The sequence below is a fragment of the Dryobates pubescens genome, chromosome 9, assembly GCF_014839835.1.
Source record: "Dryobates pubescens isolate bDryPub1 chromosome 9, bDryPub1.pri, whole genome shotgun sequence".
NCBI classification, from domain to species: Eukaryota; Metazoa; Chordata; class Aves; order Piciformes; family Picidae; genus Dryobates; species Dryobates pubescens.
This window is the reverse complement of record NC_071620.1, coordinates 24,892,642-24,906,649: the sequence shown is the minus strand read 5'-3', so window position 1 is coordinate 24,906,649 and position 14,008 is coordinate 24,892,642. Positions and strand designations below refer to the sequence as shown.

The following is a 14,008-nucleotide window of genomic DNA, read 5'->3' as shown; positions in this document are numbered from 1 at the left end:
ACCCCCTCTCTCCCCCCCCACCTCCCTTTTTTCCCAAAAAGGGGTTAGAGAGAAAGAAAGGGAGTTATTAAGGAAAACAGATGTTATTAGGCTTCAAAAGCACATGCAAAATTAGTTTGCTTATCTCAAGGTCAGCTCCGCTTAGTTTGCTGAGAAACAGGCAGGCAGAACAGTCTGAAACCCAAACTGAGAAAAAATTCCAACTGCCCCAAAACTTAAAGTTGCATTCTGCTCATCCACCAATGAAATTTGTTTAGAATATCAGAGTGTTTTCATTCTGGTACAAAAACATTCAGCCAGTGTCCCAGTACTGTCCCTTTCTTAAAGGCACAGCCTCCAACGGTCACATAATTCAATAGACAAATGGCAGAATTTTCCCATAATGGGAACAGAGAAGCCACCAAGGCAAGAAATTCAGTTCAGTGATTGCCCTTGTTTTCCTTCCAAGGACAGACTTCCACTACATTTGGATAAGCTGGTCTTCTTTTTTTTTTTTTTTTTTTTTTTTTTTTTTTTTTTTTTTTTTTTTTTTAATATAAAGCATCAACAAGCCAATTATAGTTGACCCCATCTTTCCATCTGAAAAGGTGCCACCGTCCAAATAATTTTGTTTGGCTTGTCCTTACTGTCCTTACAGAAGCCTGGCTTGCATAATCTTCTGTCAATTAAGTAATCCACAGCACTGATTTCTTCTTTGAGCTTTACAAGCCATAGCAAGTTCAAGACCAACAACTATCCTTAACTGCAGGAGTACTTAACACACAGGAAAGCTGACTTGAAGGGGTGTAAAGCAGAAGATACAGCTCTAACTGTCCTTTTTCCATTCTTTTAGGATCAACTTGATGCCCAGTATGCTACCAAAATATGCAAAGAGAGAGATACAAGCTTAGAGATTAAAGTTTTATTTTTTAAACAAACAACAACGGCTGTTTGGTTTCAGAAACAGAAATCATACCCTATTTTATTTCCCTGTAACAGAAGGAGGTCTCTAAAGAATGGATTTGAAATCCTAAGTCTGATTTTCATTACACTGCACACTATCAGCTTTTGTGTAGGACCATTCAGTGAGCTTATACCCCAATTCACCTGAACTTGTTGAGAGCTTTCTGCCTTTTCTCTGCATTCAGCTGCAGATCTCCAATTCAAGAGTTATGAAAGTCAAAGACATTTAAAATTTAGCCTAAAATTCTTAGAGAAGCGTAGAGCATTCTTATGATCTCAGAAAATGGTATCATCTTTGCACTCAACTGCAGGAACCAACAATTCCAAAATTTAGTGACATGATAAACATTTGAAAAGTGAAGGACTACCTTAATGCTGATAGAAAAATCACATCCAATAGCATACAGCCAAGTCTACATAATGGGTGCAACAAAATCCATTATGTAGCATTGAGGGGTTAGCCAAGTAATATTTAGTATTTAAACACTTCACGTATTCCAACTCACTTCTTGGGATATTCTTGATCTATTCCTCTGCTGCTCTTGATGTATCCTCCCTTTATTACCTGGGCCAAGTTTTAAATGTCACCTCATTTCATCCTAACATTTAACATCTGTTTGGACTCTGAAAACAACCAGTCTCCAAGACTTCAACTTTTGAGACTTTTCTCAAGAAATCTCAGCAAAATATTTCACACTGTTTAATGGCTTCAAAATTATTTACCAGCTATGTGACAATCACAAAGCTTAATGGAAAACCTCTGACCAAATGCCTTGACAAAGGATTTCATAGGCTGCAGGTTTCACTGATGCACAAAAATGCCAAGAACTCAGTAAAAAAAATCTAAAGGGTTTGGATTTTAATTCCATGTTTCATGCAAGAAATAAGGTACAGATTACATAAAAACAACTAGGTATTTAGCATGTCCTTGTGAGCCCTACTGGCTATAGCGTATTTGCACGTTCATTTTTAGCACTTAGAAAAACTCACTTTGCTGTGACCCCAGATCCTCAGCCTCTAATTGCTAAACAGTTACCCACGAAGCTAGCTGCAAATCAGTACTGGTTGTTTACACAGTCTGCAGACACCTCTCCAATAACTATTACTGCTCATACATGCACTTAGACTACAACGAAACGTGGTTAATTAAGCTCTGGGTACTTTCATAGACGACTAGAACACACCGGGGTTACTCATAATAGTCCTGTTCAGCGCCTGCCACCCAGAATACTTTCTCCAACTTCTTGTTAGGAGGTTTCATCATGTAAACTGACTTTTCTAAGCAACACAGAATATTTAATTTGACACTGTATACACACATATATATCCCCATACACACTGCTAAAACAAACCTTCCTGAATCTTAGCTTCATGTTCTGTCACACAAACCTGACTCTTACACAGATGCCTAGGAATTATCTAAGCACTCTGTTAAAATAATACATTACAAAAGATACCAAACCAACCAAACTACTGTCATAGTTCAAGTGCTGGAAGCCTACTTTTCTTCCTATCATTTACATCTTGCTTCCTCATCATGTTAGGCCCTGAGAGACAAAAAACTTAAAGCGTTTTCTCATCTTACCATAAAGGTTCCTTTTTCCTCTTAGGAAAAAACCACCATAATTACAAAATAGTAATACTGATTTCAGTTCTTCAGTAAGATGCATCTTACAAGATACCATATTCAAAGTACCAGCAAGATACACAGCTCAGTGCTACTCAATAGGAAAATCTGCTACATATTTGCAGTGGTTTTTATTAAGTGCTACTGCTATTTATGCATGGCAGTAACAGTGACACAGGAGATCAAACGTATTTGTCTAAGTGAATTGAGAAGACTCCACTCAACCTTTGAAAATGATCTTATTTTTTAAGCAGGTGTACAAAGACAATTGGGCTATCTCGTCCTCCTCTGTGCAATCACAAGGCTGGGATCAACAGCTCCAGTTTCAGATGAGCTGGAGCAGCTTAAAGAAGCCACTGGAAAGGGCTTTGTATCTTTAAATCAATCTTGCCATTGTTTGGTGAAACTCTGTGGATAAAAGTCATTTAGGTCCGTCCTCTTTGTATATCAATATACTACTCTAGAGGCTGAAAACTGGATGCTTAAAGTACTGTAGTGTCTACTGCTAAAAGCACTTGAGTTGTTCCTTGTCATTTCAATTCCTCCTCCTCAATACTGGGTAAGTGATATGTTTTCTCAAAACAGCAGTATCCTTCCTGAAGGAATATGACTCAGCTTTGCAGATCATCAGTATTACTTCACCAGTAGTCTACTTTTTGAATTTGCTGCACCTAGGAAAAATATTAAGCTAAACAAACATCCCTCTCCAAGTCAAGCAAATAACTTTGAGGACAACCAAGTAGATGCAACCATTTTAGCCATTAGATTTAAAATATCCTGATGTGACCTTTGATACTTTTATTTCACTCAGTAGCTTTTTTTTATTATTATTCAATTTGGTTCTTACCAACATCAAGCAGAAAAATTACTTTCCTTGGTTCTCATTAAAATCATAACCCACTTTCAAAGAATATTCCTTAATCACCAGTCATTTCCAAAGTTTCAACTAGTCCTTCCTATTCTTATACGTTTGCTGACCACAAACAGCTATTTCAGTGATCCCACCTCATTCAAGCTGCAGACCAAAATCACTGTGCAGTCTCACCTTATCAATAAACCAACCTAACAGTCTGCATCTACACAGGCTCATTTGGTGACAGTAGACATGTTTTTAATTTTATTTTATTGAAAAACACCAGCGCACCATTAACATTTTCTCTATATATTGGGATAGGGAAAAGTCTTTGTTCAGATTTTGTTTACCCAGATGGTCATTTTACATGGTAAAGCTGCATAATATTCTAGGTTTCAATTTCATACTTCCTTTCTGCTATGTTGCTGTGGGACATGTTTAACTAGAGAGAAATCACTTCTTTAAGAAACATTTGCTACCCACCTTTTCAACACAGCGACCAAGCTCTGCAATTAATGAAAGCCTCAGCTGAATCAAATCTTCCTAATTCAGTTAACTTCTCTCTGAGCATATGAGCAATTCATGCCAGCTCAGATGTACTCTCATGAACTGGCCTGACTCTTCTTTAACTCCCATTTGCCTTCCACTACAAATGTGCTTTTATCAACTGTCAGCTATCACAGATGTTACAAGTAATTCTCTGTCCCCTCTTAGAAATATTCATGACTTCTGCCTCTGACTCTTTCAAATACAACCTAATCTCTTTCTCTGTCCTTCACTATCCCCAGAGAAGTCTGGCTGTTCCACACTAAGCCAAGTTGCACAACAGCTGCTGCATTTCACACGAAAGCACTGTGTGTCTCATTGTGCCAGGAAATGTAAATCCAACAATGCTATTCCCAGAGTTAACTTCTCCATTGTAACTTCATTGCTTGTGTAGTTATTTTTGCTCTGCATACTGCACATCAGCAACTGTCTAGGTGTGCATTTCCCTAGGGAGTTTTTCTGAACACTGTTTCATACACACATACTTTAACCATCCTATTAAAATGGGTGCTACTGGAACTGGGATTCAGAACTTCACAAGAGGACTCCTTTTTCAGCCCAGGTCAACCAGTACTAATGACAGCCATTCTCATTAACTAAAGCAACTCAAAGGACAAAGTAATAGATTCTTGAAAAGCTGACACAACACCTTAAGCTATTGCATTGTTAGGGTTTTTTTTTCTTTATACAAATGCTGTTGTCACTCTAAGCCACATGAAAGAATGGCAGCTTATTTCATACATTACATTCTCTTCATGCTCACCACTTCTTAAATTCCTCAAACACACCTCAGCTCCTAACAGTCACTGGCCCAAGAATCAGTATTTGCAGCATGAAGATACGTGGGGTACCACCAGTGCTACCTGTCAACACTTCACTTTTAGCTAATTCTCGTTAGATGTTTGTCACTACTCTGTGTCTACTCCAACTGCCAGGCCAAGCAAGCCACACAACCACAGCTCTGAGCACCCTCTTTGTACGTTAGCTACTATGCCTCAGAAGAAGGTGAGTGGCAGAATTACAGGTTGGAAGGGACCTCCAGACATCATGTAGTCCAGCCCCACTTCTAAACACATTGACCTAGATCAGATTGTACAGGAATACATCCAGGCAGGTTTTGAAAGTCTCCAGAGGAGATTCCACAACTTCTCTAGGCAGCCTGCTCAAGTGCTCCATTCACCCTCAAAATTATGTACTTAATGTACTTCCTACATTGTATATTCTGCTTCGTGGGTTTAAGCTGAAATTTGGGCTTGTTTCTTATGTCCGATGCCTATATTTTACCCTTGATGCACAAGCTACCGTGACTTTTTGTTGTCAGTATTTGTGAAAACAAATTGCTGCCATTCAATAGTATGCATGTGTTTTCTTTTCTGTGTAATCTTTTCCCTTCTTCTCTCTCTTTTCTTCCTCTCCTCTAAGAGCTGCTCTCTACTAGAGCAGCATTTTCAAAGTTGTCTACTAGAATCAACTTTTCCAGCCACTACCAAACAGAACACTGATGTAAAACAAGCAAGACAACAGTATATAAAATAGTAAGATTAGGAAGAAGTAAAACATAAGTCCTTCCTGTAACCTTGAAATAGCAAAATTCTGAATAAATCCTTTGGCTTTTATCTTTACAGTATTATTTTTTAAGTGATATTCACCAGTCATTATTTAAGAGGGGGGAAATAAAAAATTCTTCTTTCATGATACCACTTAACACTTCCTATGTGATCTCAGCTACTGAAGCAATTATCAGTCCAAGCAGCTATAAGCAGATTTGCTTGAACACAGATTGATCCATGTCTCAAATCACTAGTACTTGCAGAAGCTGTCAACTACATGACCATAATAAATTTTGGCATACTCACATGGACATTTTGATACCTACACATATCTTAAAACAAAGTCACCAGGGCACATATTAATATGGAAAAAAAAGGATGCTTGTCTATACATCTTCAACTTGAAATGTACTCATGTCAGTTTACACAGTCATTTCTAGTCTCCAATTTACATACAGGACAGAAAGGCACTTCATACAAGCACTGTGCTTTCTCCACCAAAATGTAGCAACACAGCATAGCGCTCAACTCTGCTTCTAAGCAGTTTTACTCATAATCCTGCAACAACAAAGATGACATCTAATGAGGTGTTCTTCTCTTTTCAACTTCAAATAATGAGATTCAGATACCAAATAAACAGTGGAAAGTAAACTGCCTCAATTTCTTCCAATCCCAATAAAGGGACTTTTCATTTAAATTCAAGACACACAATCTTTATGTTTTCATACTACTACCTCACTTCCAGTTCAGCTGCTTTCTTCACATTTCACAAATAAATTGCACTTGAATTTACATAACCAAAGTGAAAATTGGAAACACACACATTTCAAGCTAGCTGCCATTGAATTATCTTAACAAAACATCTTCCAAATAAAGAAATCCTCTTCTTTATGCTGCTTTAGTTTTACTTCAGGCTTAGTCTGGAAAGAGGAACACAAATAACCCCACTGTCAGTTCAACTGACTAATTTAACTAACCTAAGACTAGAACTAATTAAGTGGGGGTTTTTGGTGGTGTGGTTTTGTTTGGTTTGTTTTTAACTCCTGGAAAACACTGTTATTTTTTTACTCAGTTTCTCTTTAAGTAACAGTTACAGCTTTGCCAACATTCTCTGCAAGTGGCAGGAAAAAGGAAGCATTTGTCACTGTGAATACTATATCGAGAAAAGTATTGTGTACTCCCACATACAACAAATGAAGCTTTTTTGCTTGTTCATCGATTGCTGTGCCCATTGTACTTCACTGAAAAAAATTGTTCAAATAAAGGGAAGCTCCAGAGATCTCTTAGTAGACCATTTCCTTATAAAAGAGCAGATCATGTACAGAGGCAGAGTTTGAAGAGCTCTTTTCAATACCAAATACTCATTAAAAACATGAACATATTCCAACATAAGTCTTAGCCCAGACTGAACCAGATAACATCCACGTGTCTATATGGAAATGAGAATGCCAATTGTTAAAATATGCTCTTAAGAGTTTTTTGATAAGCATTTGACATGTCCTATTGCTTTAAGATTTCTGGTTGCTGCCAGACGAAGCTCAGAGCAACTCCTCTGTTATCCAAAGTTATCAGTATGAGAAGTCAACACTACACCACTTACAAGCTTATCAACTCTGTGTCATCCCTCTTCCCACACATAAATGTGCATGTTGACTATTAGTACAGCTGGCAAGGTCCTCCAAAACTGCAAGATTACTACGCATACCCAGATTGTAAATCTGCTGTTGGTAATTCTTTTCTTCCAATGGGATTGTTCCCTAAGAATAATAAAGCTCAATCCTTCTTGCATGACAAAATCCACCAGGGCCAGCATCTTGACTGAACAAGGAGTTTCACATTAGTTGCTGTCATATGAAAGATGTTGCCCAGGCAGCATCAGATCCTTAAGAGGGGATGCAACCCCTGTTTGGTTCATTCAAGCAAATGCAGCTCTGAAACCTGCTTCAGGGATGCCTGCTGCAAATCACACCTCCTCATTAAATCAAACACATTCAACAGCAAGCACTGAGCGCCAGCAGTTTCCCCCCTCCCTCATGGACTTTGCCTAAAATCCCAATTAGCACAGCTTTTATTATTATTACAGCTTTTTTTTTTTTTAACATACAAAATAGGCAATCCTCCTCATCTTTCCAGTGGCGAGTCTGAATATTCCTTGCACGCCGCTCCTTTTTAGGCATCCAAAGCGAGCAAGTGCCCAGCCCTGCCCTGCCGCCCCGCCCGGGAGCGATGGCCGGGGGTGCCCTGGGGGGCGCGGAGCGAGGGGAGGAGCCGCCGCCGCTCGGGGCAAGGTTGCCAGGACCGGAGGAAGGCTCAGCCGCTGCCCAGGCAACCCTGCCCTCCCCTCTGTCCCCGCCACCATTCCCCGGGGTACAACATTTCGGTGGCGGGGGTAGTGGCCTTCCCAGCTTGGTTGCGTGCCGAGAGTAAGCATTAAGGGAGAAGGCGGCCTCCATATTTTTTTTTTTATCCCGGCATCCTGTCAAGAGGCTCCCCCTTCTCCTCCCAAGCCTCCACACCGAGCCTGGCTTACCAGCTCGGCAGCGCCCGAGAGCCGCTACTGCCCCGCCTCAGCCCAGCCACAGACACCCCTTAACGGGGGCTTCGATTTTTTGTCTTTTGGTTTCCCTTCTCACTATATATAGCCGCTTTCAATGCTGCCCTCTCCCATGCCTGCCTTCAGCCGCCACCCAGCAAACGCGGCACCGGCAGAGCGCGACCAGCGGCCCGTTGCCTTTTATAGCGGTGTCATCTCTGCCCGTCTGCCTCCCCGGAGGCCCATTCAGCGCAGCCCGCTCCCCGCAGCCCTGCGGCACGCCGTTCCTCTGCCCCCGCTCATCCTCCCTACCCACTCCGGCGCCACGGGATGCCCGGAGCCGCGGCGGCCCCTTCGCCCGAGTCCTGCCGCACAGCCCCCGAGGGGGCATTTTCAGGGGGCCGGGTCCGCCCAGTGCCAGGTGGTGCCGTCCGGCCCCGGTAAACACTCCCGTTATCGGGCCGTCATCGGGCAGAGTCGCACCTGTCATCGGCGACACTGCCACGGGGCAGCACTTAGTCCCCGCAGCCGTCCCAGCCGAGTCAGGCCGGGTCGCCAGCCGCACTTGTTATCACGCCTCGTTTCTGCCGGCGAAGGTGGCGTCTTGCCCGCAGAAGCGCCCTTAAGCTGCTGGGCCTAAGACGAAGCCTTGCCGCTCCCAGGCACGGAACGCGGGGGCCCGGCTTTCTATCTCGCGGCCGCCCGGGCAGGCCGCCCCTGCACGGGCCAGGCCCCGCGCCGCCGCCTTCCCGAGGAAGCGCAGCGACGCCCCGTACGGACCGGCACTGCCAAGGCGACTTCGCCGGCAAAGGGAAGGTGAGCGTTCCCCACGTCCACCTGACAAAGCCGGTCGCCCTCGCTCCCTCTACCAGCTGCGAGTGCCAGACGTTGCTTCTCTCCACCCTCAGCCACCACCTCCAGCCGCGGCCTCGCTGCTGTCTTTTCCTTCCTCCACCTCTTCCCCCGCTCTCGGGACGAGGCTGCTACTCACCGGATCGAAAGAACGCCGCGATGTCCGCCGAGTCCTTGGCTGCCTCCTCGGCCCCTTCCCCCGCGCCGCTGCCGGCCGTGGTGGCAGAGGAGGTGGCTGTAGCGGCACTGCTCATGGCTGCTGCGTGTGGCGGCGGCGGCGTCTCCTCTAGGCAAGACCCACTGCGAACTCTACCGCCCCCTCCACGGGTCCCGGCTTCACCTCCGGGCGGGAGCGGCCGTTAGGGCGGCAGCCGGAGCGGGCGAGCGATGCGCAGCAGCGGCGGCGGGCGGCCACAGCAAGCACAGGGACATGAAGGTATGTGCGGAATGGCAGCTCCGGGAGCGCCCACCCCCGGCAGCCACCTAGGAGGCGGCGTGTGCATGCAGGGAGTCAGGGCAGGAAGGCAGGCGGCAGCCGGAGCGCAGACAATCGCGGGAGGAGGAGGGCGACGACGACAACGGCATGGGAAGGGCCAGCAGTCCGCGCAGGCAGCAGCCGGTGGGCGGAGAAAGAAGGAACGTTTCCAGCCTTTTTCCTTTTTTTTTTTTTTTTTCTTTTTCTTTTCTTTTTTTTTTTTTTTTTTTAGAGAGAGCGAAAAGCGAGCTGAAGGAACAGCAGCTGCACTAGCCGCCGTAGTACCGGTAACCGCAGCAGCCGACGTCCTCCATCTTGACTGAGAGGAGAGGGGTGGGAAGGGGGAGTCGGGAAAGGAAGCAAGTCCCCGCCCGAGGAACAAGGGTGGTGGAACGAGGAGGAGAGCTCGGGAGTCTCCGGATGCGTCCGGCACCGGTCGGGACAAGGCGGGGCGGTGTAGGACGTCAGCACTCCCGTCGAGCTCGCTCCCCATTGGCTGGGGCGCGGCTGCCGGGGCAGCCCGACGGGCAGGCGCGGGGGGGGTGGGGGTGGCGCGGGTGCCACCCGGCTGTGGCCTGGCGGCTGCCGGACTCTAAACCACGGCTTGGTGGGTGTTCCTTTTTGGTTTTTAACCGCTTCCGACTGACTTACGCCCTCGTATGGAGCTGGTGCGGGGCAGCTCAGCTGCCAGATCGCCGGTATGCGAAGGTCGACCTGGGGGTCCTAAAAATTTCATTTGGTCCGGCCGTCCCAGGGCCGGGGTTGAGCGGGGATGCGCCCTGTGCGGCGGGAGGTGACCGGGGGCGCGTGCCCCGCGCTACTCCCTGCGGCTCCCTAGGGTGCTGGGTGCGAGATCACAACGGCTGGGCCTTCTCACCGAGGGTTCATGCCCGTCAAGGGCGCCGTACCTGTGCTTTCATCGGAGAGGCGCCGGCTGCCCGAAGGGGGAAAAAAAAAAGGTCAGCTTTTTCAGGAAGATGCCTCTAAAGGCATCGAAACAGTCCCTTACACTGTTCCCTACGTTACTGTCTTTTTTCCTTCAGTGAGCGCAGGGGCACTTCAAAACGTTGTGTGTCATAGACTAATCCAATTAAGATAAGAAAATAACTCATGATGGCGAATGCAGTTGGATGCTTGGTGAAGGTGCATCACTGTGCTCTTCATGTTAAACTGCCAGAATGAGATTGTGTGCAGGTAAGGTTGAAGAGGGAGCAGGAAAACACACAACATAGCAGTTGCACAAATTGCTAAAGCAGAGTAACAACATCTTAAATGTTTGTAGTAAACGGTCACAGACATTGCATACTTGAAACGCAGAAGTACAGCTTGAGGAATTAAGCTCCGGAACCTTTGGTTAAGTGTTAAAAGCAAAGGTAACTTCAAGAAAAATGTGGCTCTGTTAGTTTACCACAGTCAGATGATGTGGAAGTCATCTGCAGGATTCCCAAGATGTATTTATCTGAAGTTGTATAGCTTAATGAAAAAACTTTTGTGCAACTACCCCTGCTGTCATTTCTCTTACAGAGAAGAGTTTGAAAATATTTTTAAAAGTACTTTTCTTTCAGGCAACAGGCACAGAAAGAGTTCCAAATTAGCACCCCATTGCCAGAAGTGGTTGCAGTGTGAACTCCTTTCTAGCTGACCTGACATCATCCATCTAGTACAAAACATGACTGGGACAAATGCTGCTGTTCTCTAACAAGCACTGAGCTGATCTGGAAGTAGAGTAGGATATTGTGCATGAGCACAGAAAAAAACCCTGCATAAAAATAGAAGAAAATGGGATAAGCAAAGGGAAAGAGTTAATATGAGTAAAGAAAAATAGATCTCCTGGAATCTCTGTTATTTGAGCTTTCAGCGGCTAGAGAGCAAGAAGCACTCAAAAGTGTGTTTCTAAATCTGAATTAAGGCTTTGATATGCTGTGCAACACTGGAAGATTCTTTGGGAAACTATTCATCAGCTATTGAAAGCAAGATACTGATTGTTTCCATTTAGTTGCTTGTCCAGCATTCTGTACAGTTTTTCAGTGGATTCTAAAAAGCCAAGCTTCATTTGAGCAATTTTGAAGGCTGTGTTATTGAGGTTTGTCCCGTCCCCTGTTCCCTCCATCTGCTGAATTGCAGGAGACACCAGATTTTTCTCTATCACATGTATGCCCTGAGCCACGTATCCTACTATAAGAACTTATCACCATGAAAGTGAGTAAGATCCACTAGTTGCAATTTGATTTCTTCAGCTACAGCAAAGGTGGCCCTTACAGAGAAATCTTCAACAGCCATATACGTTCATATTCTTTGCAGCCTTCAATAGGATTATAGCAATATAGTCGTGTTTGCGTTTATGTTCACTATGCAATATTTACTGAAAGGTAAGTCAAAAGAACAAGGGAAAGAGATGAAAATGATGTTATGACAAAGGTGCCTTACACACTGTAATGAAACAAGGGTCACATGTATTTAATATTTTGACATTAGGAAATTTAGTTTCTTAATCTGGTTCTTCTTGATCATTTTAGGCTTGAAACTCAAAAAAATGCCAAGCCCAGCAAAAACAAATAAAAAATGTATGAATTTGCTATGTGGAAACCAAGTGCACATTGAAAAGTTGCATGATTTTTCTGTTTTTGGAAGCCTGTCATTAGAACATACCCATATTCTCCATCTTCGACTTCCTACTTTGCTTGTCTTTGATTCTGTTTGCCTGCAAGTATTTTTGCACCAAGTGGAAAGGAAAAAATAATATTTGTCATGTAAAAGGTATTGTAAGGGTCATGTGACCTGCTAATTATCAATGGTGCTAAGGCAAAGATTCAACTCACAGTTTCTTTAAAGTGTACATCAGGAGTTTTTAAAACTAAAGATGTTGAAACCATACTTAATTTCTGTACCTACATAGATGGATAGATAAAAGCAATTATTTCTATGTGAACAAGTTGGTCAAAATATGTACATCCCAATAAAGTAAATGCCCTAAGAGAAATGTTGTTTCCTTTGAATGTCTGTTATTGTATTGTGTCTTAGTCTGGTTGAATGGTCACTCTAAAAGCAGTATATCAAAGAACAAAGACTTCCATTCCTGTCAAAGAGATCTGTTGTGAGTAAAGAAGCTTGCCTAGTGCTTAGTCTTCAGTGTTCAGGCTGACTAGTGCCACATGTCGCCTCATGTTTCATTCCTAAAGGAATATGAAAACTGGATGCTGCTTGAGTTCATAGTTGTTACTGTGTTTTTAAGATGACAAGGTACCTTTTGCATTTTTAGCAGATAAGGAAAACAATTGAAGTTACTAACGTGTACCATTTCTGAGTTGCTATCCACTTTCTGATCTAAATGGTGCTTGTGTTATAGCAACATTTGTCAATTTCAAATTATTCTCCAAGCACAAGATGCATCTCTTTTATCTGTAGATTAGCACTGAGGCATTTTCCAGTTGTTATTGTCATTATTTCCCTCTTTTCTGCATCAGCATCCATGTCTTTTTGAAAAGTTGTCTTGAATAGCACCAAGCCTACATGCTCCACTTCCTTATGCTATAAAATCAAGTTCTTGTTTCATTGTATGAGTTCTGTCAGCTTTTGAAGCTTCTGCCTCATTTAAAATGTTTTCTCCATATTTCTCCTGGTAAGACCTTTCACATTCTTACATTTCATTGTAAACTTAGAGCAGCACTGCTGGCACCCAGCAGGACACAGCATTCCACAGACACTCGTAGCACCTGCACAGAGAAGTTTAGTACACTTCAGTCAACTATAAAGGGGCAATGTTTGATGGTCACAACAACTGAAGTTGTTCTGCTTGTGTGGTCATGTCAAATATTAAACAAGGAATCAAGTAGGTTCTTAGTAACGTAGAGACCAACTTGGTGGCTTTGTCAAAATGTTAATCATCCTGATTTTATTTATAACCTTTTTTTTTTGTGCTCACCATTTCACTGATGTGATATCTTTATAAAAATCCATCTCCTTATTCTGCTATGTGACACATACTGACTTGTCAGTGTCAAGGACACTTCTATTATGTGTAGAAATTACATCAACCATCTGATGTTTTATAGACTATTGATGGTCTATACATCATCTGCTGACTAACCTCAGCCTAATTAAGTGTTGTGTTTTGTTTTTACACTTTGACACTCATAATTGTACATTATTGTACAGTTATTGGAGCCTGAATCACTAGGCCACATCTCAGACTAGTCATCCCGTTGCCTTTACTGTCCAGGTTTTCAGAAACTCCTGTGCTTTCTCTATAAGGAAGAATGTGTACGTGTAAATGAGCGTACACATATGCACACTCTAATGTCAGATTTTCTATCACTAGCATTAATATCAAGGAGTATCTCCTTCTTTGTCCAAGATTTTCTGGGTAAAAGTTTTGTGTAGTGCTTCAGAGACTTTTTGAAAGAATTGAACTTCATGTACCTGGTTGAAAGCAGTGTGCATGTTTGTTATGAGATCACAGTCTAGGTGGATTGTATCCAGAAATCCTAAGAGGAGGACAATGCCATACTAAAGCCTCTATGGATGATTTTTTTTTTTTTTTTTTAATTAGATACTCTCGAGGCGGCATGAGCTCTTACTCTGCATATAAAAACCTGTCCCTTTAGACATTCTGCAGTGTGCTCCTCAGTCC

At 43.4% G+C, this 14,008-nt stretch overlaps 1 protein-coding gene across 3 annotated transcripts in view; it reads right to left on the bottom strand.

The window, feature by feature from the left end:
- Positions 1 to 9,540, bottom strand: part of TRIO (trio Rho guanine nucleotide exchange factor) — a 255,068-nt gene extending 245,528 nt beyond the window's left edge. For all 3 annotated transcript variants that reach the window (XM_054164267.1, XM_054164268.1, XM_054164269.1), the window contains exon 1: positions 9,043 to 9,540. In XM_054164267.1, coding sequence (XP_054020242.1) covers positions 9,043 to 9,157 — 115 coding nt within the window. In that variant the 5' untranslated portion in view covers positions 9,158 to 9,540. The remainder of the gene's footprint in view (positions 1 to 9,042) is intronic.
- Positions 9,541 to 14,008: the final 4,468 nt, after the last annotated feature.